We start from the raw sequence: 23,767 nt of genomic DNA, 5'->3' as shown, positions 1-23,767 counted from the left end.
ACATACTCCAATTTTTTTTCTTTTTTTTCTTTTTTGGTAAATGAGGATTTGAGGGGCAGAAGAACAAAACTTCACAAAATAGAGTAACAAACGCGTATACGGATAAATTAACATAATGGTAGAAGTGGTGGGTATTAAATTTCGGGATCCCAACATGGGAGAAGGAACGGGTGTTGTCTGAGCTAATCACAACCAGGGTTGTTGAATCGATCCCTCAGTTTCAGCAATCCATTTATGTCCACCATTTGTCTTTTTTATGGAGAATCGTCTCCTTCCTTTTCTCTATTTATTTCTGTATACAGAATCCTCTCTTATTATCGCTGTTACAAGCAGCGATCATTACAACCCATTTCTCCAATTGGAGTCTGCATTTCATCAACCCAATCTCCCCTATGAATTTTCAGGTAATCCCACCGCGCTCTCTGTCTATTTTTGTATACTAGACGTCCGGGTGTTGTGCAAAAGCCGAACAGAGAAAAATCGTCCATCGAGATTGATAGCTCCTTTGGATTGAGGGATTTGGTGAGAAAAGAAAAGAATAGAGAAGAGATATTCACAATTTGTTCGGATAAACGGGTGAGAAATGACGAGGAATGTGTGTAAATGCAACACTTATGTTGTTTCTCACCACAAAAATGATGAGATTTGACGAGAAATCATAGCACTTTCTTTTCTTATTTCTGGAAGTAGAAAAGAGGGGAGAAGAAAACAGTTTTATTTTGGCACTTAAAAGGGGTAGTTTATTAGGAAATAAAAATGTGGGTCAGCCTCAAACTCACTTACCCTTTATGATAGTAACAGGTAATAGATAGATAGTAATAGGTAATAGATGTATATCTGTATGCGTATAGCAATTATGGATGCATTGTATTAGTTTTGAACGTTGTTGGAATTTTTCCCACCTGAAGAAAACAGAATTTGGTATGTGGAGAGGTTTGTGATTTGGAATTTTTAGTTTGTTCAGAACAACGAAATTCGTTGAGATTTCTGGGGATTAGGACTTAACAGCTTTGGTTTCACGGATTATTTAGAGAGTGAAACTAATCTTTTTGTCAAGCATATCCATCATTTAAGTCTCTAACAATTATGCCGATAATTACATATCTGATTTGACCTGTGGACGTTTTATGCTTAGCAACGAGGTTTCCCAGAATCATGCTAAGAATAGCTACGATTTCTAGAAGACGATGCCCCTCGTTGAGAAATAAAAGTGATTACTGAAAATTTGAGTGGCTAAAATGAAGCAACTACTTTCGAAGCAATAGAAAGAAAGGCAACGACTAGAGTGGGAGAGTTGGACTAAATAAGAGGATTCCTCGCTTCTTTCTCTCATTTAATACATGATACTTTCACCTCACATGGCTCCAAAGTGATAAAGGAAAGAAGGTGAGATGCACTTAAACCCTGGAGCCGCCCCGGGAAGCGAGAGAGAGAAAGGTTTTGAAAATAATATATTGAGAAACAAAACTGTGGAGCAATCTATTAAACCAACCGGGTAAAGGATTGCTGGAATTGAACCCTGACACTGTAAGTACCTTAAAACCGGAAATACAAATTGTATGTATTTGCTCTTATAAGTTGCATCTGCACTGCTAGCAATCTGGTTGGAATCGTTTTGAGTCTTCCGACGGTCACTGGATCAGTCACTGGTTTGGCAGTTTTTTAGCGAAATAATCAGGTTCTTTAGCGCAAACAGTTCAAGTGGTTTCTCCTGACCGGAATCCGGTTGGCGAATTATCCAGTTGAGCTGGATGGTCCGGCTTGTGTTTTTAAAACATTGGCTCGAAGAATGTTTTATTGAGAGAGATTGATAGCTTTACCACCAAACTCCGGAGATTTGAGGATTAATAGGTTATTGCCCGTGTACTTATATGTTGTAATCTAATTTTTTGGTTTGAATTTTCGGATTTATCGGCTACTTTCTTGGCCAAATGCCATTTTTGTGGTATTTCGGAAAGTTTTGAGTAACTGATTTGTAGGTACTGTAGAGCGACAAGTTGAGAACTGAATACTTGAGAAAGAGAGGGAGAGGGAAATGCTGCTTGATGTATTAACAAAGATATAAGCAATGGATTCTTGGAAAGGGAGGCACTGTCACCTTGGGGAGTCTTGTCTTCACCAATCACCTCTAACTTTTGTGGAAGCTGTAGGAACACGGTACTACTATGTATTTCTTGTTTTCGCTCTAATTGCTTAGAAATTGTCACTTTTAAGTAGTCTATGTATCAGTCCCATTTCTTCCAGTATCTTATACACATCAAGTTTGCTGTGGTCACCCACGTCGATGCATGTTGGAGATATTTACTGTATCTCTTGTTCCGTAAGGGTCCTGGAGCCAAAAAGCATTTCCCCTTCGTTAAACTCTCTTGTTTAACTTCTTTCTTATTTCGATTAAATTTCTCCTTGTTGATAAAAAGTGTGGGGCATTGAAGTTTCCTGAAACTGAGAATGGGAAAATAACATCATTCCTAGGTACTTTTGTAGTTCATATTCATTTGGAAGGAATAGTTTGATAACTTATTTACGTTTGGCTTTTCCTGAGTAGAGACCACAGTATAAGGTGTTATCACTTGTTTGATGGAGTATGTTAGTGCTCATCACTTAGACATACAACTGAGACATCGTTTAAGATATTTAAAGGGATACGTCGGTTCATAAATTACGGGTTTGTTCTCCTTGTGGTTCTAATACAGAAGATATACTCATTTACTGCAAGTAAAAGGCATACTTAATTATGTAGTTGGAAAGATTAACTTTTTCACGGCTGATCCTTGAAGCAAATGATTCAGGAAAACTGAAGCAAAGTTGCCAAAACACCTAAACTTAAGATTCCTGACATTTTCCCCTGAGGTTCCCTCTCTCCACCCTTTCCCTTTTTTCTCTCTTCACCGCTTTCTCATTTCCTTCCACGGTAGTCAGCGTCATTGCCAGAACACCATTACAGGGCCACATTCAACGCCCTTTCTTTCCTCTCCCTCTAGCCAATCCCAGATCTAATATATCCCCTGCAGCATTCAGAGTTCTCCCCATGCTACCTTGATCATTTCCCCCTCATTGCCATGCAAACACCACAACAAGACCACCCACTACCACATAAACCCATTATACCGCTTTCTCATTTCCTTCCACAGTAGTCAGTGTCATTGCCAGACCACCATTACAGGGCCACATTCAACGCCCTTTCTTTCCTCTCCCTCTAGCCAGTCCCAGATCTAATATATCCCCTACAGCAGTCAGAGTTCTCCCCATGCTACCTTGATCATTTCCCCCTCATTGCCATGCAAACACCACAACAAGACCACCCACTACCACATAAACCCATTATACCACCACCATTAAAGCCCAATCTAGACCGGCAACAACCGATTTTAATCTCTCTCCTTTCTATCTGATTTACCTATTTAACTATGTATACAGATCACACGCATAGTTGGGTATCTTATCCAGATAAGTATTTTGATTTTTGTGGGTGGGTTTGGCAAAAGATACCATGAGCAGTGGTGAGGGATGAAGGATGGATAGATGTGGCAGTGATCGGTGGTGGTGTACGGGAGGATGACAAGCGGAGGAATATGGGGTCTGAAGGCCGGGTAAAGGGAGAGGTTCCTCTTTGCTGGTCACCTGTCGGTAAGGATGAGTTCCGTAGAGAGTCCACCAGGGGAAACCGGAAAGGGAGATGGAGGTTATTTGGTGAGGGAGAGTGAAGGTGGGAGGAAGAAGCAGGTTGGTTGAGTTTACCGAGTCTGACTGGCGCTACACCCATTAAGTAGTTGTCTGTAACCGAGGGTTTTACAGGGGATCAGTGAATAAGTTAATCTCAATGGCAAAAGGGGAAAGAATGACATGTTTTTTTGACGTTCCAAGTCACTGTTGGACCCTAATCCTGATAATTTGAAGTAAATTTCCATAGGATTGTGCATTTGAATAGTTTTTAGTTATAAGTGGGTGTGCACAGATCCAGTGCTTGGGTAAAACACCAAAGAATGTTGTGAGTCTTGTTTGAAGACAGAATCAGTGAAGTTGCTAGGGGGTGCTCGGAAATGTATGTCCATAATAACGGAAATGTTTTGGGTCGAAGACTATTGGACTGTCGTATTGAAGGAAAACAAGTAAAGAAATAAACACCTCTCTTTATCTTCTTCTATTCCTTTTGCAATAGTGACCGTGATAAGAAACTTAATCAACACGTCACTGCATTAGAGAAGCATGGATAAAGTATTGCTAATCTTAAGCTGGCTTGATCGACAGAGTTGGGTAGATTAATTCGATCACCTTGATGCTTTCACTTTCCACCAGCATCGAGGATGATATGTTGTATCATGGCATTTTGTTGATCTCATACATGATTGAGTGAACCTTTTTTTCTGGAAGAGTTGTGTGAAAACATGTTCTGCAATTTCGCACCATGTATTGCCCCTCTATATAATATGCCATAATCTCAGTATGAAATGTGTGGTCTTTTTCTAAATTGGTTACGCAGGACACAATCCATGAGCAATTTGGTGCACTTTTGGCCAATGATTCATCTCCATGCTTTACCACCAAAAGCTACTACAATTTCAAACAAAACAAAACACCCCAATCTAAAGCATTGAGGTCGAGCAAAAAATAAAATCTAAAGCAGTGAGGGTCCTATTTGAATAGTAGGATGAAAACTTAAAGTCAACACAATCAACCAATCACAACATGCACATACAAAAGCCATAAACTCCATAGTAGGAATTTTCCAATGAGTATAGAAGGCACGGATTGGAGAACAACCGATTCTTCCCTTTATCATATGGAACATGTTCCCCATTTCCTCTTTCCACTTCCTTTTCTAAGTACGATTTTTTATAATCTGCTAGCAAAATTTGTTTTGAATATTGTTTCGAAAAAAGAAAACCTACAGATAGAAACTAATTACTACACCATCTTTCTTTTTGTCACCGATGACACATCCTTCCATTTCCATTTCCATCTTTTTGGTCTATTCGTATTTATGTCCACCCACAATTGCCATATTTCTCTTGGATCTTTTTTTTTTTCAAGATATCACATATGGGTTTTAACGATTGGGGCAGATTTGCCAATATCTCGATCTGGGTAATGATCTTTTAGCTATTTGTGTTTGAACTTGGTAAAAAGTTTGTGGGATTGATTTCACAGTCTGGTTTTTCCAGGGGTGCTGAATTCTATGTCAATTGATCTAGGTAGCATGGATGTTTTGGGGTGAATCCCAGGATAGCAAGGCAGTATGAGACGATCGTGACTCTTGTCCGGGTTACCTGTAATTTAATTTAGAATAAGGTATAATTGTTGTTTGATTGTTTTTATCTTCATCTGTATTGGAGTTGCGTTGTTTATATTGTGATCAGTTTTCCTGCTTCATTTAATAGTATACATCGAATTAGCTAGAAAATTGTTCCTTGTTCACAAAGATCATGTAGCCAACCCCAATTGATTGGGTCACAAGGTTCGGTTTGGTTTGGTTAGTGGCCGTGCTCAATATTAGGTAGAACTTAGCAGTTGTATCAATGAAATAAATCTTTTGTTGTAGGAAAATGCAATCGGATCTTGGAAAAGTGTTCATTGGAGGAATTTCTCGGGACACAGATGGAGAATGTTTGAAGGAGTATTTTAGTTGTTATGGGGAAGTTTTAGAAGCAGTAAGTGTGAGGGACCGAAGCACAGGTCGCGCTCGTGGTTTTGGTTTCGTTGTCTTTGCTGACCCTGCAGCGGCACAGAGAGTACTTCAGGAGAAACACATCATTGATGGCCGAATGGTAATTTGCCGATTCATCAGTCAATTTATTGCTCAATTGTCTCTTTGCTGTGTTATCCTCATACCTGAGGCCTGCATACATTATGTAATTTCGCAAACTTTAGGTAGTTTGATACGGAGTCAACTCAACTGAATCTCACTTTGAGCTTAATATAAGTTGTTTCTGGTCAACCCAATAATGAGTCAACAATGTTTAGGCTTATTGCATTAGCATATCTAAGCTAGTCACGTAGTATCATTTTGCTTGATAATAAGGGGAATTAGGATATATCTTCATAGATGGGAGTCTAATTTCTCAAAGTTCTTTGATTTTGTTGATGTGGCCAATTGTCCTTCAATCCCAAATTTGAGCTAAAAGTATTTATCGCTCTTTATTCCTGTTTCTGTTGCTCTTTTTCATACCATTATGATATAGGCAATGTCTAGGTGTTCACATTCACGATGTCTTGTTGAGTCTGGTAATAACCATGGGTTCTTAATTTTCAGGTGGAGGCAAAGAAGGCTGTTCCAAGGGATGACCAGAGCACAATGAGTAGAAGCAGTGGTAGCATTCAGGGTTCTCCTGGTCCAGGGCGCACAAGGAAGATATTTGTTGGAGGCTTAGCTTCCACAGTCACAGAGAGTGACTTCAAGATGTATTTTGATCAGTTTGGGACCATCACGGATGTCGCAGTGATGTATGATCACAACACTCGGAGACCAAGAGGCTTTGGATTCATCACCTATGATTCTGAGGACGCAGTGGACAAAGTTTTACTTAAAACGTTCCATGAGCTGAATGGTAAACTGGTTGAGGTCAAGCGAGCGGTCCCCAAAGAGATGTCACCAGGCCCTACCCAAAGTCCACTTGGTGGATATAACTATGGGTTGGCTAGGAATAACTTCCTAAATGGCTACAGTCAAGGGTACTCTCCAAGTACAGTTGGACGTTATGGTCTTAGAATGGATAGCAGATTCAGTCCAATCACTGGTGGTCGAAGTGGGTTTGCTCCATTTGGTTCTGGTTATGGAATGGGTTTGAACTTTGAACCAAGGTTGAGCCCAAATTTCGGGGTTACAGCAAGTTTCAATAGTACTTTGAGCTATGGACCGGGATTGGACCCTTATCTTATCGGTAATTCAAATAGGTCTAGCATTCCTGTTGGGTATGATGGTTGGAATGGACGGAACACTTCGTTTTTTAGCTCAGGGACTCGGAATTTGTGGGAAAACGGAGGTATTAATCACGGAACAAGCTCAACTCCTTCAAGTCCCTATGGGGTTTCCGGAAGTGGAACTGTGGGGGGAACCTTTTCCAACAATTGGGTCAATTGGGGATCTTCTCCAATTTCACCTGAGGGTGGAAGTAATGCAGCTAGTCATGGTAGAAATATTGGTTATGGAGGTGGCGACAATAACTATGGTTTGGGCGGGGGAGGGTATGGAAGAAATATTGTGACTAGTGGAGCCCGCTCACCATTTGAAGTAGAGGGTTTGTTCAAACAAGAAGGGTCAAGCTCAAACACTTACTTTTCTAGTTAGAGGTGGCGATAGCAACTATCGTTTTGGAGGGAGAGGTTATGGAGGAAGTACTGCAAAATCGGCCCCGCTTATTCTCGAGTGTTGCATCAAATTATGGTGATGCTGAGTTTTGGAGACTTTTTGCGTTGGTAATTCAGGTAATGAGGACCCTCCAACAAACGTGGCGTTTGACACACTCTGAGAGACAGGAATCTGGTTCTTTTGGATTTGGGACCAGCAATGGAACTTCGCATCTTCCTGTCAACAGTTTTCCCGGTTATGTTGGTGTTTATAGTTTTACCAACAGACTAAGAGAGACAAATAGCGGTGAAGTACCACATCATAATTTGTTTTTATTCTTTTCTAAAGTGCAGAACTTTAGTGAACATACATACTCAAAGAAGAAATTTTGCAGAACATGTAGTGTACAATTATTGGAGGATATGTTTAAATATGAGATGAATATGATATTATGAGAAGAAAATGATTGAGAGTTTCCCTTTTTTTGCTCTTTTCCTGTGTTGTAAGGCTTAAAGGCCATTGAAGCAAATATGGCTTTCGTTCGATAGTTCCTGGCCACATGAAACCATTGACTGCATATTGAATTTGTGGAGATGACCAGTGAGCCTAAAAGAACTGTGTTTTATATCTAGTTTCATTTGGGTTGGAGTTCTGGCTAACCATGGTTCTGCTGGTCATTTCCTATTTGTGCTGAGAATAAACCAACTGAATCTGTTTTGAACCTCATACTTAGGGTGGTGATTTGCCTATATTGGTGATTTCGATACTTGACAGATCGCATAATTTGGGGGACTGATCCCTCGATCTACTGGCAAGCTGTGCTACATGGACTCGGGTACAAGTGTCGGGTTAGGGTGCTTGTCATCGGATTCATCTAGTTCACATCTCAAGGACACGGGTGCACAGCAAAATATCCATATTATGTATTTCGTTTCTTTTCTCGGATAAACGGTGTTTATGATGTGGGTTAGGGAATTCCTTGAGTTCTATAAGAGCTCTATGCATAGTTCAATGTAAGTTCAACTTGCAAAATATGTTTTCTAGGTGAATGTCAGTGTCCAACCACATACACAGGACGTGAATCCCATCCCGTGTTGGAGTGTCGCAAGTGTCCAACACAGGTACTTTATACTTTTAGATTAGAAGAGTCCGGGTAACATAGTTTTCAAGGGGCCCAATTAAAGTAGGAGCAAAGCCTTTTATAGCCCTGCCCAAAAGTAAATCTTGTCTTACGTTTCGCATCCGTGTTATGCCAAACATACAGCAGGAAAAGGCCACTCTAGGTCTTACTCATCGTTTTTTGGATTCGTATTTAGTAGTAGTAATAGCTATTCTAATATATAAAGGAGGAGCACCAGTTTGGTGTCTCCCCTATCATGTAGAAGTATTTTCCTTTCCTAAAATACCCTCTAAAGAGAAAAAACACACAAAACAAAATAGTTAATTGTGAAGATATATTAGACATTTTAACACACAAAAAAAACTCCCAAAAACAGTTAACACACAAAAAAAAAACTCCCAAAAATAGTTACCACCCACTACATGTCCAGATGTCCTCAAAACACCCCTTTTTCCTTCAACTGCTCCGTCCATTTAACAGTTCAACTTTACCGGTTAGTTTCATAGAAAAAAACTGCCAAATAACACCTCACATGAGAAAGAGGGAGCCAGAGGGACCATTTTTGTGAAGAAGTCTGCCAAATATCAACAACTTTGAATAGGTTTGTACCTTCATCTACAACCCATAGCTCTTTTCTGTACTCATTCATTTACCTACTTTTGGATTTATCGTTTTCTATTTTTCTTCGTTCATTTTTTTGGCATGATCATGTAACCTGAAGATGTAGTTTTGTGGGTTATTTTTGAAGATGTAGTTTTGTTGCCATTTGATAATTGGCCGGACGGATACATGCACGAATATATCTACCATCACGCCCGTTCGATGCACGGGATTACAAAAACAAAAAAATTGTTTTGTACTCTTTTATATCCACATCTATATATGCTTATATATGCACGATTTGACTCACCAATCACTCTCTTCTCATGCCTCGACTGTGAGTGGGGAACCAAATTTGACAGAACAAATTGGTCTCCTTTAAAGCCCTACTAGAGGCTCGGGCAAATGCGATGTGTGTGCAAGTCAAATCTTCACAACATTTGTGAAAATTTGATCAAACAATAAATGGGAAGCATTTTTACAAAAATGTTGTGAATATCCAACTTGCACTCACGTGTGCCCTGGCCTCTAGTGCAATTTAAAAGCGTCTATGACTTCCGTAGAATAGTTGTGGAATTATGAACAGGGGAAGTGGCGTCAGTGTATCAAAATTAAATCTTTTAATTTCTAGAGAGCCATATTCCAAATGAATATACTAAAACTTATGTATCATAGGAGAAATAATAATAAAAAAAAAACAGCGGCACTAGAAAAAATACAATATGGACCCGTGGTGGGACATATACCATAATCTGTGCCCAGAATCTATGCACAAATCTGTGTAGGTAGTAGCATTGTATGAAATCTGTAAAGTATTACATAGGAATTAGAGGATAGAGGAACGATGAATAATTTATTTAGGCTCGCGGTGACTAACCATGCGTTGCAGTACGCTGAAAGAGGATGGTATGACTGCCCCGAATATATGTGTGATAGGTGGAAAAGGGTTTCGGGAAGAAAGCCAAGTAAGGCAGATATGAAGTATTTTAAAGCTGCTGATCCGAACTTTCCTCTGCATTCAAGACACAACCGCGGCAAACAGAGTTGTTGGTACATGTGCCTTGAGATGGTGGAACTCTTTGGTTTTTCTGGGCATCCGGCTGAGCTTGAGCTTGCGATATACTTGCTAGAGAATGCTGCCTTGAGCCTCAAAAGCATAACCATTGATCCTCACCTCCATCATTGTCCTGTTGATTTTATGTTTCCAGAAAAAGTGGAAGCGGCTAGAGAAAGTGCGAAGCAGCTACCTCCTGCAGCTAAATTAGTGATAGTTTAGCTCTACCTATGTATCTATTTAAGATTGAAACTGGTATGGGTGGACGAAAGGCTTTTCGTTACATTCGCACCTCTGCACGGGATCACCAATTTGCTGTTTCTCTGATCAATACTAGTGTTGTCACCCAACCACCTTAATGTGTTTGCTAGTCTGTATCGGTTTCTTCTGTTCTCAACACTGAATTTTGGTTCTTATGTCCATAATTAATCAGGTTTTGTTATCGGGTAGTGTTTTTCACACCGTACCCTTTTTCTTTTTCTTTTTTATATAACCGCACTCCCTTTTAGTATTTTTGTGATTGTGATGCGACTATACTATGTTGTCCTTTAAAGTGTGGAAATGGTAGACAAATGAAATGTTAATTTTGTAAATTCACATCACAAGAGAGGATAAAAAAAAGGGATTTAGTTGTGAAAAGGGGAGTGTAATAAAATGGGGTTGATTGCCTCCTTTCACTCTTCACAGGGTTAATTAACATGGCTGCTCTTAGAAACTTGAAAATCAAAACGTCCACTTGCAAACGTATTGTCAAGGAGCTAAAATCCTGGGTTTGAACGCTCTGGTACAGACAGAGGAGCTGATCCTTAAGTTCAATTACTGTTGGCTGCAAAGACTACTGAGATGAAGGACAGAGGAGCTGATCCTTTAGGAACTTAAACAGCAGCCAGCAGTATTTGGACTTCCAGTTTTTGTTCTTCTTTTTCTATGGCTTCATTAATCAGTAACACATCAACCCTTCCCCAAACCCCGCAATGACGGGAGTCTTGTGTACTGGGTTTGCCTTTTTTATTAATCGGTTACACATTATTATGCTATTGAGTTCTAGTAAAGTAGAGGTCTCATAACTTCGTATGATCTTTTACACAAAGTGCAGCTATTGGTACAGATTATATGTCTGTACCAGCGCCTTCAAACCCTTTGTTGGCCCATTTTGGGTCCCCAAAAAATGACCGGTGCCACTCATTTTGTTTAAAATACTTTATTTACAGTACCTGAAAAAAATAAGCTCAATCCGGTATCGGGTACGGTGTCTACGAAACGTCAAACTTTGTCCCATAATTCAGGGCTTTAATTTTAAAGCAAAGTTGGATGTTTTGTAAACGCCTTTACCGATACCTGATTGAGCTTATTTTTTGGAAATGACCGTAAACAAAGTATTTTACTTGGATTATCAAAATAGCGGCTCCGATTGCTTTTTTGGGTATCGTGGGCATACTATTCTACTTGCAATATTTAGTCTTCTGTCAGTTCTGATCTTGTGATGCCGATTGTTACCTTTGTCTACAAAACTGTCACTCATTCTTAAGAGTATATTTTCCTGATCATGAGTTAATTTCTTGCTCGCCACCAAATGATTTGATCTTTTTGCAGTCCATTATACACTCGCAATGACCTTGTTGAACATTGTGGTCGCAACGAGGAGAACTATAATAAAAGTAGAGTGTCGCCTTGTCGTGCTAATATATAGTAATGGTTCTCAAAGTTTTATCGAAAGACTAGCGGATGCCTGTGCCTAAACGCACTTTGGAACGTAATAGGAATGCCCATGCTTAAGTTACGTGCTCAACCCAACTGCTTTATTAGTCAAATGTGTAAGAACATTTGTGGCCGCAAAGAATTACTCTTGACCACAAAGAAGTACTTCTGGTCGCGCAGAATTACCTTTGGCCGCATAGAATTACTCTTGGCCGCAAAGAATGACTCATTGTCTCGCAATTCTGCACGGCCAAGAATAATTATGCGCGTCCAAGAATAATTATTGGCGGCCAAGAGTAATTCTTCGCGGTCAGGAGTAATTTTGTGTACTTCTAATCTCAACCATTGGCTTCAATGGTTGAGATGGAGTGTCTTTTTTTGTGTTCGCGAAACGCTCTCCTATATATATTCTTGGTATTCTTCTCTCTCCTTTTTTTTTTTCTTCTGAAAAATCACAAAAACATTAATGTTCAATTGTTAGGAGTTAATAAACCCACACAACAATTGTGTAATATGTGCAAAAAGTGTGAGCACCTTACTACGAGATGAACAGTTTGGATTATAACAATAAACGCAATGTGGAGTCCACAATGGCCGGTGGTGGAAAATCCACCTTTTCATTGCCAGCGGAAAGAATTTAATCTCATAGTAAGGAAAATTAATTCAACCGTTATTTTGATGTGGTCAGGAAAAAATAAAATAATTTTGACACCATTTCTCAATTGGACTAGAATATTTGCCTTTAACCCTTGTAATTATTTGCGGCCACAAGTAAATAATTATAGTTCAATCATCACTCTTAACTTTGATGAAATCGTTTGCAATATCACCTCATTCTCTTTTACATTTTTGTATAGTAAAGGAGAGGAATTTCAGAGTATTTCCAGAATGATAAATTGATCACCACATTACATACAACGAAAATAAATTGAACAATTATGTTAATTTCTGCTTGTATAGCTCATTTTTACGGTCACGACTTCGCTCGAAGACGTATAAATCGCATTGCTTTCTAGCCGAGCTCGTCGAACAGCTCAACCGTTCGCCCGTTCAAGGGTTGCACTGGCCTGTTGTTGCTCTTGGATGTCGACTGCAGGGGAGCTTTCAAAGCCTCAACTTGCGCCTTCGATATCGACCTCGCCTGCATTTTATAATTAACCCATAATCAAGCTCTTTGCATGTACGTATCGTTTACAAAAATGTGTCCTTGTGCGCGACGTATGTACCTTAGGGAAGACGTGAAAGATGACATTCTCGGAGCACGGAGGCGTGGTGAGAGAACCGACGTATCGGTAATACTTGCGCGTGTTTCGCCTCAGCTTCCACGCATCAAAGGTCCCGACGGCGATCTGAGATTCTTCATCATCGCCACATTTCTCCTTGGCTAGCTCATCTAATTTGCTTTGTACCTGAAATATACGAAGCGCAAAATAACTCCATTGTTAAAAAAGGGACGATTAATCAATATATAGTGAAATTAGGAATCAGTTTGTTTCAAATATATAGTAAAATATTTTACAATGTAAGATGTTTCTCATGTAAAATATTTTTTAAAAAATAAAATTTTAAACTTTTATTTTCTATTATTTGGTTGGCACATGAAAAATTAATATACTTTCCAATACAATGGCAGATTATTGGTTTAGAAATATTTTAATCAAGTAAGCCCTCTCTCTCTCTCTCTCTCTCTCTCTCTCTCTCTCTCTCTCTCTCTCTCTCTCTCTCTCTCTCTCTCTCTCTCTCTCTCTCTCCCTCCTTTTGGATCTAATATGATTTGGGAGAAGAAAGGAAGAGAACACGTGGTTTCGGAAAATGTCGGACCATTGGGGTTGAAATGTGCAAAAATGACTTACGGCCAAAATTAGAGGAAAATAATTTCACACCCCGCTGGTGCAAAATGTTTTACCTTGAAAATATTTTCCTCCTTTTCTAGTCAAACAAAGAAAAAGGATAAAATATTTTATGTCCAAACAAACAGAGCCTAGTAGATCAAATTAAGGAGATGACCTTGGCAAGAATTGGATCAGCACCACCAGTTTTGTAGAGGATGGCTATAACTGCGAGGCTGCCATCGCTAGCCTGATGGACAAGATGAAGCTCTGCATCGTACCTGCACATAAATTTTTCTTTTGAACGGCAATTATTTTTTATTGATCTTTAAAATTATTGCAAAGACTGAAAGAAGAAACACGGAATGATGACATCCTTATAGACGTCTATGAGCCCGTTTGGGAGCCTGTTTTTTGAGTTCTAAATTTTGCATTTTGGGATTGTGACCTTGTTTGGGAGTATGGGTGGGAATGCATTCTTAAAATTACACAACGAAGAGACAATTTGAGAATTTGAGTTTTTTCATTATCATTTCCCCCTGTATATGGACGTAAAGAACGGATTACACCTCATCTTTTTATTCATATACATTATAATTACCTCAATAAATAACTAAGGGCAACATGGTAAAAGTTAAAAACCAATTCACAATCTATTTTGACGATAGTCTTCTAAACACTACTTAGTTATACTCCCTCCATCCTAATTTTTTTAGTCTTTTTCTAGAGTCCGTGCCAATTTTCAATTAATTATATCATATAATCTAGAATGTTTAGGTGATTTTTAAAAAAATGTTTAATATTACAAATCGAAAACTATCAAACAAGATTTATATTGTATATAAAAAGTATTATCAATTGACAAATATAACAAATTTAAAATCCGGTTAGGATGGAACGATGCACTAAAAAATGGGGACGGATGGAGTAAAATCTAGGGCAAAGTCCACTTTGATCCCTTGTGGTTCGGGTCATGTGTAGATACATCCCCTATGAGTCAAAAATGGGCACATAACGACCTTGTTATTTGTGAAAATATGCAGATGCACCACATTCCGTCCGAATCAAGTGAGGTGTATCTCACACGCTAAGTCACCTTTGAAACCGCATAATCTATTCTCATCTGAGAGAGAGAGAGAGAGAGAGAGAGAGAGGAGCTGACAGCTGTTATTGTTATGTTGTTCACTGAAGTTGACCTGAAAGTTAAGACTATAAAATAAAAAACCGAAGCTCTGCAAAGCACCAAATGCTCTGAGTTCCGTGATGGTGGCGCCTTAGTGGTGCTCCCCGGGTCAGGAGTTCGAGTCATGGTACCTCCCTTTCTCTCTCTCCTCATAGATGATGTATTCTAAAATACCTCTTGTTTTCGTTTTTTTTTTTTTTTTTCCTCTGTGTGATAAAAAGAAGGAAAGCTCATCGGAAACAATAAAAATCCATATGTAAGCATTATATATCTTGGAAGTAAAGAGATAATCCCCTTAACCAATGACGTTAATTTATTACTTTTTTAGCCTCTCAAAATAATTTATATGGTGATAGTCTGATAGAGCTTTTCATCCCAAAAAACAATCTCATCTAACGAATTTATTTATCATAGACTGACTATTCATAATATTATGCCTAATTGTTAACATAGGTGTTCAAAGTTAAAATTACTATCTGCCACTTTGACTTGATTTTCTAAATCCGCTCCCGGTTAGACGTACTGTACGCACTTGCGCACACGAGAGAGAGAGAGAGAGAGAGAGAGAGAGAGAGAGAGAGTATACGAGGCACCGTTGATTGTGTGTTCTGAGGGAGCATGCCAGTGCATTTGAGACAAGGTGTAGTTTTTACCATCCAGGATCAATGGTCCAGCATTTGTAAATTTCATCTGCAAAATAAGAATTCCTCATTTAGCTACAAGGCTAAAACGTTGTCAATGTAAACCCACAAATTGATAGATGGAATGCATATACGTAACTGGAGAACAAAATATGTAATTTTGGCCTTCTAAAATGTCATTAGAAATAAACAAAGAAAATTTACTGGACTTGATTTTTGCCCTTAAAGTTACGCAGTTACCCCTTTTTTTTTTTAAATCATTGTCTTAAAAACTTACAAAACCACCCAACGATTTTGATAGATTTATTTGCACATGTCGAAATACATAATCTTATGTACATAGATCGAGATTCAACCATCAAATGCACGTGTATCTCATAAAACAACGAAGGATCCACGAGCATCGGGCGAATCCGGATATGTGGACAAGTTTCTGTGCGTTCGTACTTTTGGATTTTAATATCTTCTTGTTTCTTTGAAAACAGAACAAAACAAGAAATCTTTACAAACGTTCTCAGCGTTTCTCGTCAACTTTTCAGCCATTACCCAACAACTTTTTAGCCGTTACTCAGCGTTACCAAGCAACTTGGTTGCCGGGTAATTTTTTCTAAACCAAATGGAAGCTATCTAGGGCAAAAGCATGCTTGTGTACCTCAAGACTGTAGCCGTGGTTGATCAAAGTAGCGTTTGTAGGAGTATACTCTCTCTTCAGCGGTTTCAGCTTCTTATTAAGAACAGCCTTGTCCGTCACAATGTCTATCGGAGACTGCGATTTCCCGGTCTTGCACGTATCGTAGTCGCCGCTCATGCCTCCCCACAACGCAGGGCCGGTTTCGTCCGAGTAGCTAAACTTAGCCTCTGCGGACAACGAAAAAATATAACGTACAATTCGACAAGATCGATCAATTATTTACAGAAATATTCAGGTATGAATGTGCGTGCGAGAGAGCGATATCGTACTGCTTGAGGCATCGGCATCCGCATGGAAAAAAATTAACGAAAGTCCTATGACAAAGAAGGCGACTCGAGAAGCCATTGAAAATATCGTTTTTTCGATTTTTATTTCAACCAAACAGAGCATACAGATTTCTCTGTATACTATTTCCATCTTAGAATTTGACATTTATACGCTAAAATGTGCCGAAAAAGGAGGGGTTCTGTTGAGATTACTAAATTTTTTTGCTAAATTTGGTGGAGATCATTGCCAAACTTACCACTGATTCGTCGAAAAAATTGGATCACCTCAAAAATCAGACGTGCGCTCTCTATCTCTGTGTGTTGATTGCGTCGAACCATTTATCTTTCCCGGTAGTTTTCTCTTTCTATTGTAGAACTTAACAAATTTGAACTATTTTTGATATGATCTTTTTCTATTTTATCTGGACTGATGATCCTGCATGAGTTGTTGTGACTTCCCCCAGTTTATGAATTGCAGAGTTTCCAAGTGTGCAGACTAAACCTTAAAGTAAAATTTCGTTTTTTAATCGGCAAAAGAGAATTTTATTAATCATTGAAAAAAGATTACAACGATTAAAAAGACCACGACCAGTAGGCATCACAACAGGAAACTAACAATTCTGCAAGGATATGCATGTTGAAACTTCGAAACTCAATTAGTTGGAGAAGAAAATTGCGTTTTATTATTTTTTTTTGATGAAAAATATTGAAAGTTTATACAATTCATTGATCAGCCCGTGCGTGCACAAGGCCTAATGCTTTCGGGAATTACTCGTGAGAGTCCACCATATCACTTGAACCCAATATAAAAAAAAAAAACGAACTTAATTAGACATACATAAGCTTCACCAGCTTATCAAATGATACCAACAAAAATTAACCTCACAAGTTTACACAAACGATACTTTGCGAAACGGAAAAAAAAAGCCCAAACTTGCAATCACCCCTGAATAACACCTGCTATTACCCCCATGTAAGGCCATCCACAGTGGTATAATCAAAAATAGATAATCAAAAGTTGACACATCAGCTTTTGATTATTCACTTAAGAGATTGCTAAGCTTAACAATGTTGAGGTTCACAATGGTCACTTTTAGTCCATAACCAAAATAAGGGGTCCACTACAATTTCACACAATCTCTCTCTCCCCTTTTGTTTCCCGCCATTCACTTCCCTCCATTACGTTTTTTTTTGGGCAAAAATATATCGAATATATGGTGTTCTTCCTAGAGTTATCTATCAAAACAACAACGATTTTTTTTTCTTCCTATTCCTATAACCTATATCACAAATCCACCACTCTCTTAATCTTTCAAAAAAAAAAATTCAGATGTGTTATTAAATTTGGAAAAAAATACAAGGTTCTTTCTCTTTTTTTTTTTTTGCAAGGTTCTTTGTTTACTCAACCATAGGGAGAGGAACAAAAAAATGAATAACAACTTTTTAGTCAAAAAAATCAATTTTTTTTGCTAAAAAGTGATTATTTATCAAAATACTTGGGTAAAAGTAAAAAAAAAATTACTTTTCCCGATTCCTCTCGTTGAAACGAATCAATAACCTATAAAAGTTTGATGCAAAACTAAAAAATGCGAAAAAAATTCAAATAAAGACAATTTTCAGATTTAAGTTAAGTTTAAGTTAAATTTATAAGAATGCAGCCAAAAATAGAAACGTAAAAGAAGAGTAAAATATCTTAATCTAGCAACGATGAGTTAAATTATAGATGATCGAGAAATATGAGCTTTACTTTTGGAGGAAAAGAAAGAGAAACAATTTGTGGTTGAAGTGAAGAAGAGAAGAATAAAATAGTAGTTGAAATAAGTGTATATATAAATTTTGGAACTAGTTAACTTATGTAGTGTGGGGTTTACAAATTTTGATTATTGAAAAAGGTTGTTAGTTTTGGTTATCCAAAGCCCAAAATTTGATTATTTCTAAGGATGTTGCTAAGTTTGATTATACCATTGTGAGCCATTTTTTGCACAAATATTGTTAACTTTAACAACAATTGTCTTTTGGTTATACCACTGGGGATGGCCTAACAATGTAGTGTTACTTTAGTAAGCCCACTTAAAAATATCCAAAGGGGGGTGCGGTTTAGGGACGTAGTCTATCTGCGATCGAATTTACGCGGAATTTTAATAACAAGAAACCCATAAGCACAGGCATTCCCCCTTCTTCCACTCGAAACTCTGCCGATTTACCATGCATAAGTTGTAGGATCTCGAGTTGAGGGAATCCTCTAGCAGTGCAAGCCAATATATTCTTTCCGTAATAACCCAGAAAAATGAGAATTTTCAATTTCGGAAGTCTCTCCAACATCGGCATAGGATCATCGCTGAGATAGCTTGCATCTAAGTAGAGGTACTTGAGATTCGGTGGGAACTCGTGCACCTCTGTTGGCAACTTCCATTGCCTGAAGATTTGTAACCTCAGTTGGACGAGATGTTGGCACTGAGAAAGCGGGTGCAATATCAATGTGGGAAACGGCCAATCAGAGTCTCCTCGCAAAACTTGTAGATCCAAGCATTGGAGGCTTCTTAAACCACCAATAGTGTCTAGTGTGAACCTACTGCCATCTCCCTGAAAACATACATGAAGCTTGTGAAGATTGATCAGATCCATTGAGTTGAATTCCATCTGCCCCTCAACCGAAAGCTCTTTGAGAGTTCAAAGATTTGTCAAATTGTCCACTCGAATTGTCCACTTGAAATTTCCAACTAAATATCTCAACTACTTTGCTTTGCATATCTCATCAGGTAACTGAGTGGGATCTCTGCCATGACTTAGTTCCAGGGTTTGTAAGGCATGCAAGTTACCTATGAATGGTGAGAGCTCATTTAGTTTGGTGCTATGTAACGACAGGTACCTTAAGTGAATTAATTTTCCTATTTCATCAGGGAGTCTTGTCTTCTCTGTCTCTTGAGGAGGATTGAATGGAAGGCCCTTAAGATCTAGCACTCTCAATAATCTCAATTTCCTGCATAAGGACTGTAACTGTGCTATTTCCATGGATTCACCTTCTAAATTGAAAAACAAGAGAGTTCGCAGTCGGGAATCAGAATGATCCAACGAAACGAACCTTTGAAATCCACAATGAGAGGCTAGTCTTCGACTGCTGGGAGCGAGTGATCCCTCATAGATATGAAGGAAATTTAGCTCCTTTGACTTTTCGATTGCAAAATCGCGGAGTAAATCATGCACTCGACATGTTGTGATTCTCTTCCAGTTTCTTTCTACCACTTGAATCAAACTTCTATCGATTAGCTCTTTCAGGTATGCCTCTGCTTTCTCTTCAAAAGGTTCTTCGTCTCGTTTAATGAAACCCTCTGCCACCCACAACCGACAGAGTCTCTCTGCATCAATTCCAAAGTCTTCAGGAAACAAACCCAAGTAAAGAAAGCACGATTTCAAGAAATATGGCAAATCGTTGAAACTTAAAGCCATTATATGTTCAACATGAATTGAGTCATCCCTTACATGGCACCAAATGTGCTCTTTCAACTTTGGCCACTCGTCAGGATCTTTTCTTCGCAATAGCCCACCTAATACAACTATTGCCAGGGGTAAGCCACGACAGTTACTGAGCATCTCTCTTGCCGAACTCTCCAAGCTTGGAAGGCAACTACTTTTTTTGTTTCCAATCTCGTTGTCGTAGTTAGGAAATGCTTTACTGCAAAACAACTCCCAACTTTCTTCGTCCTTAAAAAATGGGAGCTCATGAACATATGTCCTCTCATCGCAATGCTCAGCAACAACTTTGTTTCGGGTTGTCATGATTACTCTATCTCCGTTATTCTCATTGGGAAAGGCTCTCCTCAAGCTTTCCCAAGAATTTACGTCCCATACATCATCAAGCACCACTAAGTATCGGCGTCCTTTCAAGTAATCACATGCGTAAGACTCCAAATCATCTTTATTCATCTTCTCTCTACAAGATTGAATTCCTCTGTGGTGATTTCCTTTTTGAAAGATTTTATTGTTGCTCGAAGAAGATCTTGGATGCTGTAATCATTGGACACAGAAACCCAAGCATAGCAGTCAAATTTATTTGTCAAACTAAGAGTGTTGTAAAGCTTCCGAGCTATAGTTGTCTTACCCAAGCCTCCGGTGCCCACGATTGATATCACATATCGATCTTTCACTTCCCTGATAAGTTCAAACATCAGTTTGTCAGCATCCTCCTTGAAGCCTACAACGTGATCATTATCTTCATATGGGCGTTCTCTTCGTAGCCAATTTGTTGTCTCATTCATGCGATCTGATCCTAGTCTTGCATCACCAATACTTCCAGTATTGAAAATTTCCCTATTTCTTTGGATCTCATTGAGCTTGTCCTTCAATGTGTTTATTTCCTTTCCTATACCATAAAGATTTGCCTGTTTAATGAGGCTAGCTTTTTTGCTGCAAATGCAGAAATACTTCTCGAAGCAATCTTTTAACCCCATCTTCTTCTTTGGAGTAGCCCCTCCCTCTTCTTCGACTTTGAGTATGAAGTTGTCAATAATATCCTCGGCATCATAAGCAACATCTCTAATGTCGGATATCCATTGGCGCATCCGATGGTCAACAACTTGTTTTTCTTCTGCATCTTTCAGGAAAGACAACATCCACTTCAATTTTTCTTGCAGCCATTTAACATCATCTCTCACTCCTCGTAAAAGAACAACTTGTTCGATGAGAAGGTCACCGAGTCTTTCCACTACAAAGGAGACAACAACATCAACCATCCTTTGTGATTATGTTCCTTGCTTCTCCCACACTAATTGAGAAGGATAAAACAACCAAAATGAATGCATTACGCGGGAAAATCTTGCTGGAGCAAAACTATACATACTACGAAATAAGTTTACCTTTTGATGGACTTCCTGAAGTACAGTATCCTTACTGGAGAAATTGAAGGAGTGGGATTGAGTGGGGAGAACAGATCGATCAAGGTAAGATACTGGCTGAGTTCTTTGTTTGGCATTGGCTCTTGGAAATGACTCGCGAAAATCTTGCCTGCACTTCTATAGCCCTGAATCACCGGAAAAAATCAAGCACATGGAAGATTACGGTGGAACGTATTATTAGATAACTTACAAACTATAAATCACTATGTCTGTTTGGTAGTTTTCAGTTTTCGATTTTTCGTTTCCTGGAAACAAGTGAAACTGATGTGTTTAAATTCCAAGAAAAAAACAGATCGAAAACATTTACCGCCCACTGCTGTCAACAACTGGAAAACGAAAACAGGACTAAGATATGCTTTCTCTTTGGACAGAGGATTAAAACTGTGTTTCTTTTTCCAGCAACTAGGTGTTTGTTTGTTTGTTGGGTAAATCATGTTGGAGAAAAACCGGCTGCTGCAAATGCGGATCAGTTGACGAAACCTCCACAAATGCTGAAATAACACTTCGAGTCACGACTATGTCGCTTTCCTAAAGACAATATTTGCCCCCACCAGTGGGTATGCAAAGGGTTACAGCAAATCTGCCTTCAAGATAAATCGAAGCCCGAACTTGAAGTTCTACCGTTTGCGTTTGCACTAACGAAATGGACAGAATACCTACTGATTGAATATAAGAACCTAAAACTACTGAATTCTGCAGCAAAACATAATGCTGGAAAATATAGGGGGAGATGTGGGTGAAATTCGACTTTTGTATGTGTGTATATCCAGATATAAGGGGAGATGTGGGTGAAATTCAACTTTTGTATGCGTGTATATCCAGATTTTGTCAAGTAGCATGCTAAGTGCAAAGTGTGCTGCTAAAGCGCCACAATGCACCACAGCCCACGCCGCGCGCGCGTGTGGGTAAGTCCCAGAGTTGCGAAGCACCAAAGGGCTGCACCACACTGGATTATTAATAATTCATATTAGGAAAGTTCCCTAATATATACCACTCCAACATCTCTCTACTATCCAATGTGGGACAAAGCTCACAAAGAGGAAAAACAAGCATTTTAAGGAAACAAGGAAATTTTACAAAACTAAAACGACGACTCTTTTATTTTGAGAATCTCTAACAAATCATTGGTTGTTCGTTAGTAACAGAAATAGAAGATATCCAACGAGTCTCGATACACACCTTCAAAGAACATACTTCCGGATGTTAAACGCGTGAAGGACTAATTTACTGCTTCGACGAACCTCAGTTATCGAAAGATGAACTACTTACATATCATGCTTTCTTTTGCTTGGAAGTGAAAAAAATAGTGGACAAAATTTAAACCCCCAGATATGAAACCAATACCAATTTGGATTTTGTTCCGAAAAATCTCTTTTGATACATGTAGTTTCTCATCCAACGTGTGTTGGGAATTAAGGCTTCATAAAGCACTACAGAAACTGAAAGCAATTTGCACATGAGGCAAAACATTTCACTTACAAACGACGAGGCGATTCACGGCGGGGGTCTGTACAAACCAGCAATTGGGGTTGCCCGCAGCAGCAGTCTGGGACCAGGCGATCGAGGGTCAAATTTGGTGGGTGTTTGAAAGTTCTCTGCGCAATGTTATACAAATAGTAGCACAACTTCAAAACCTTTTCTTACGGGATCTCAGATCCTCTCCGGTTAAAGTTTTGTGACTTGATAGGACGGTCCAAATCTCGACCATACATTGGCATAATTAATGATTTGGATTTGTGTAGACTCCTACCGGTAATAGTCTCCAAGCACATCTAAACCATTATTGCAGTAATGGATGATCCAAGTTTAAAAACTGTCCCCTTCGGTCTAAATAAAAAATCAGAGAAGATCCAATTCCTTTTCTTATTGTCAAAAGCTGGCCATATTATAGTAGAAGTATCATTTTGGAAGGTCCCATTTTTCAAATATAAGCTTTTATTCTTGTCAAAAGATTGAAAGAAAAAGACAGGGAAAGATCAACCACTCAAAACGAAAAAGAGAAGCAATATTGTGACTCATTGTCCACTCACAGGAGTGATTATTCAGCGACTCGGGCTCATTTTCTTTCGCACATTATAGTGGGTTTCATATACTTTGTCTTAGACCCCGTCATATATATGTACAGTGATAAAGGAGTCTGGCCGCAAAGAATTACACTTGGCCGCAAAACATTACACTTGGCCGTATAGAATTGCTCCTGGCTGCATAAAATTTCACTTGGCCACAAAGAATTACACTTGGCCACATAGAATTACTCCTAGCCACTACGAATTGCACTTGGCCGCTACGAATTGCACTTGGCCAAGTGCAATTCGATGCGGCTGCTCAATAATTTTTTCCACTCGTTGCAAGGTGTGGTGACAACACTAAACCCTGATCCTTTTAACTTATAAGATCGAATATGCAAAAATAAATGAGCAAACGAGAATTTGTATTCACTACTTATGTTCCTATTCGGTATGGGCTTGATCAATTCATTCAATTTTATCATGTAAAATTTGACAGAAA

General features: G+C 38.8%; 3 protein-coding genes across 7 annotated transcripts; 1 reads left to right on the top strand and 2 right to left on the bottom strand.

The window, feature by feature from the left end:
* The first annotated feature begins 109 nt into the window (after nucleotides 1-109).
* Nucleotides 110-7,761, top strand: LOC131301939 (heterogeneous nuclear ribonucleoprotein 1-like). Of its 4 annotated transcripts, none has more exons than XM_058328453.1 (5): nucleotides 110-404; nucleotides 1,989-2,157; nucleotides 5,163-5,289; nucleotides 5,540-5,765; nucleotides 6,251-7,761. In XM_058328453.1, the coding sequence occupies exons 4-5, from the start codon at nucleotides 5,544-5,546 to the stop codon at nucleotides 7,283-7,285; spliced, it is 1,257 nt and encodes a 418-aa protein (XP_058184436.1). In that variant the 5' UTR covers nucleotides 110-404; nucleotides 1,989-2,157; nucleotides 5,163-5,289; nucleotides 5,540-5,543; the 3' UTR covers nucleotides 7,286-7,761. The 4 variants fall into 4 exon arrangements, with proteins under 4 accessions (XP_058184436.1, XP_058184440.1, XP_058184437.1 ...); XM_058328457.1 differs by having other exon boundaries at nucleotides 1,980-2,146; nucleotides 5,193-5,289; XM_058328454.1 differs by having other exon boundaries at nucleotides 1,980-2,146.
* Nucleotides 7,762-12,498: 4,737 nt separating this feature from the next.
* LOC131301938 (alpha carbonic anhydrase 1, chloroplastic-like) lies at nucleotides 12,499-16,546 on the bottom strand. Its single transcript, XM_058328452.1, has 6 exons — nucleotides 16,371-16,546; nucleotides 16,063-16,268; nucleotides 15,356-15,459; nucleotides 13,765-13,867; nucleotides 12,984-13,166; nucleotides 12,499-12,898 (listed from the first exon to the last, which is right to left on the bottom strand). Exons 1-6 carry the CDS (start codon nucleotides 16,531-16,533, stop codon nucleotides 12,770-12,772), a joined length of 888 nt encoding a protein of 295 aa, XP_058184435.1. The 5' UTR covers nucleotides 16,534-16,546; the 3' UTR covers nucleotides 12,499-12,769.
* A 1,866-nt stretch (nucleotides 16,547-18,412) lies between these two features.
* Nucleotides 18,413-22,890, bottom strand: LOC131301936 (putative disease resistance RPP13-like protein 3). 2 transcript variants are annotated; one of them, XM_058328449.1, is made up of 3 exons: nucleotides 22,739-22,890; nucleotides 21,221-21,384; nucleotides 18,413-21,129 (listed from the first exon to the last, which is right to left on the bottom strand). In XM_058328449.1, the coding sequence occupies exon 3, from the start codon at nucleotides 20,289-20,291 to the stop codon at nucleotides 19,101-19,103; it is 1,191 nt and encodes a 396-aa protein (XP_058184432.1). In that variant the 5' UTR covers nucleotides 20,292-21,129; nucleotides 21,221-21,384; nucleotides 22,739-22,890; the 3' UTR covers nucleotides 18,413-19,100. The 2 variants fall into 2 exon arrangements, with proteins under 2 accessions (XP_058184432.1, XP_058184433.1); XM_058328450.1 differs by lacking the exon at nucleotides 22,739-22,890 and having other exon boundaries at nucleotides 21,221-21,691.
* Between the last annotated feature and the right edge of the window lie 877 nt (nucleotides 22,891-23,767).

Source organism: Rhododendron vialii, chromosome 9a, assembly GCF_030253575.1.
Source record: "Rhododendron vialii isolate Sample 1 chromosome 9a, ASM3025357v1".
Lineage (NCBI taxonomy): Eukaryota > Viridiplantae > Streptophyta > Magnoliopsida > Ericales > Ericaceae > Rhododendron > Rhododendron vialii.
The sequence above is the reverse complement of the archived record's forward strand: the minus strand, read 5'-3'. Positions and strand labels throughout refer to the sequence as shown.

Bases quoted from the DNA above. Each gene is read 5' to 3' on its own strand.
- LOC131301939 (XM_058328453.1), top strand. From the start codon at position 5,544: ATGCAATCGGATCTTGGAAAAGTGTTCATTGGAGGAATTTCTCGGGAC. The intron at 5,766-6,250 runs GTAATTTGCCGA...CTTAATTTTCAG, and splicing joins ACATCATTGATGGCCGAATG to GTGGAGGCAAAGAAGGCTGT.
- LOC131301938 (XM_058328452.1), bottom strand. From the start codon at position 16,533: ATGTCAAATTCTAAGATGGAAATAGTATACAGAGAAATCTGTATGCTC. The intron at 15,460-16,062 runs GTACACAAGCAT...CTTATTTTGCAG, and splicing joins ACCACGGCTACAGTCTTGAG to ATGAAATTTACAAATGCTGG. The intron at 13,868-15,355 runs GTATACTCTCTC...ATTTATGTGCAG, and splicing joins CACACAATCAACGGTGCCTC to GTACGATGCAGAGCTTCATC.
- LOC131301936 (XM_058328449.1), bottom strand. From the start codon at position 20,291: ATGAATAAAGATGATTTGGAGTCTTACGCATGTGATTACTTGAAAGGA.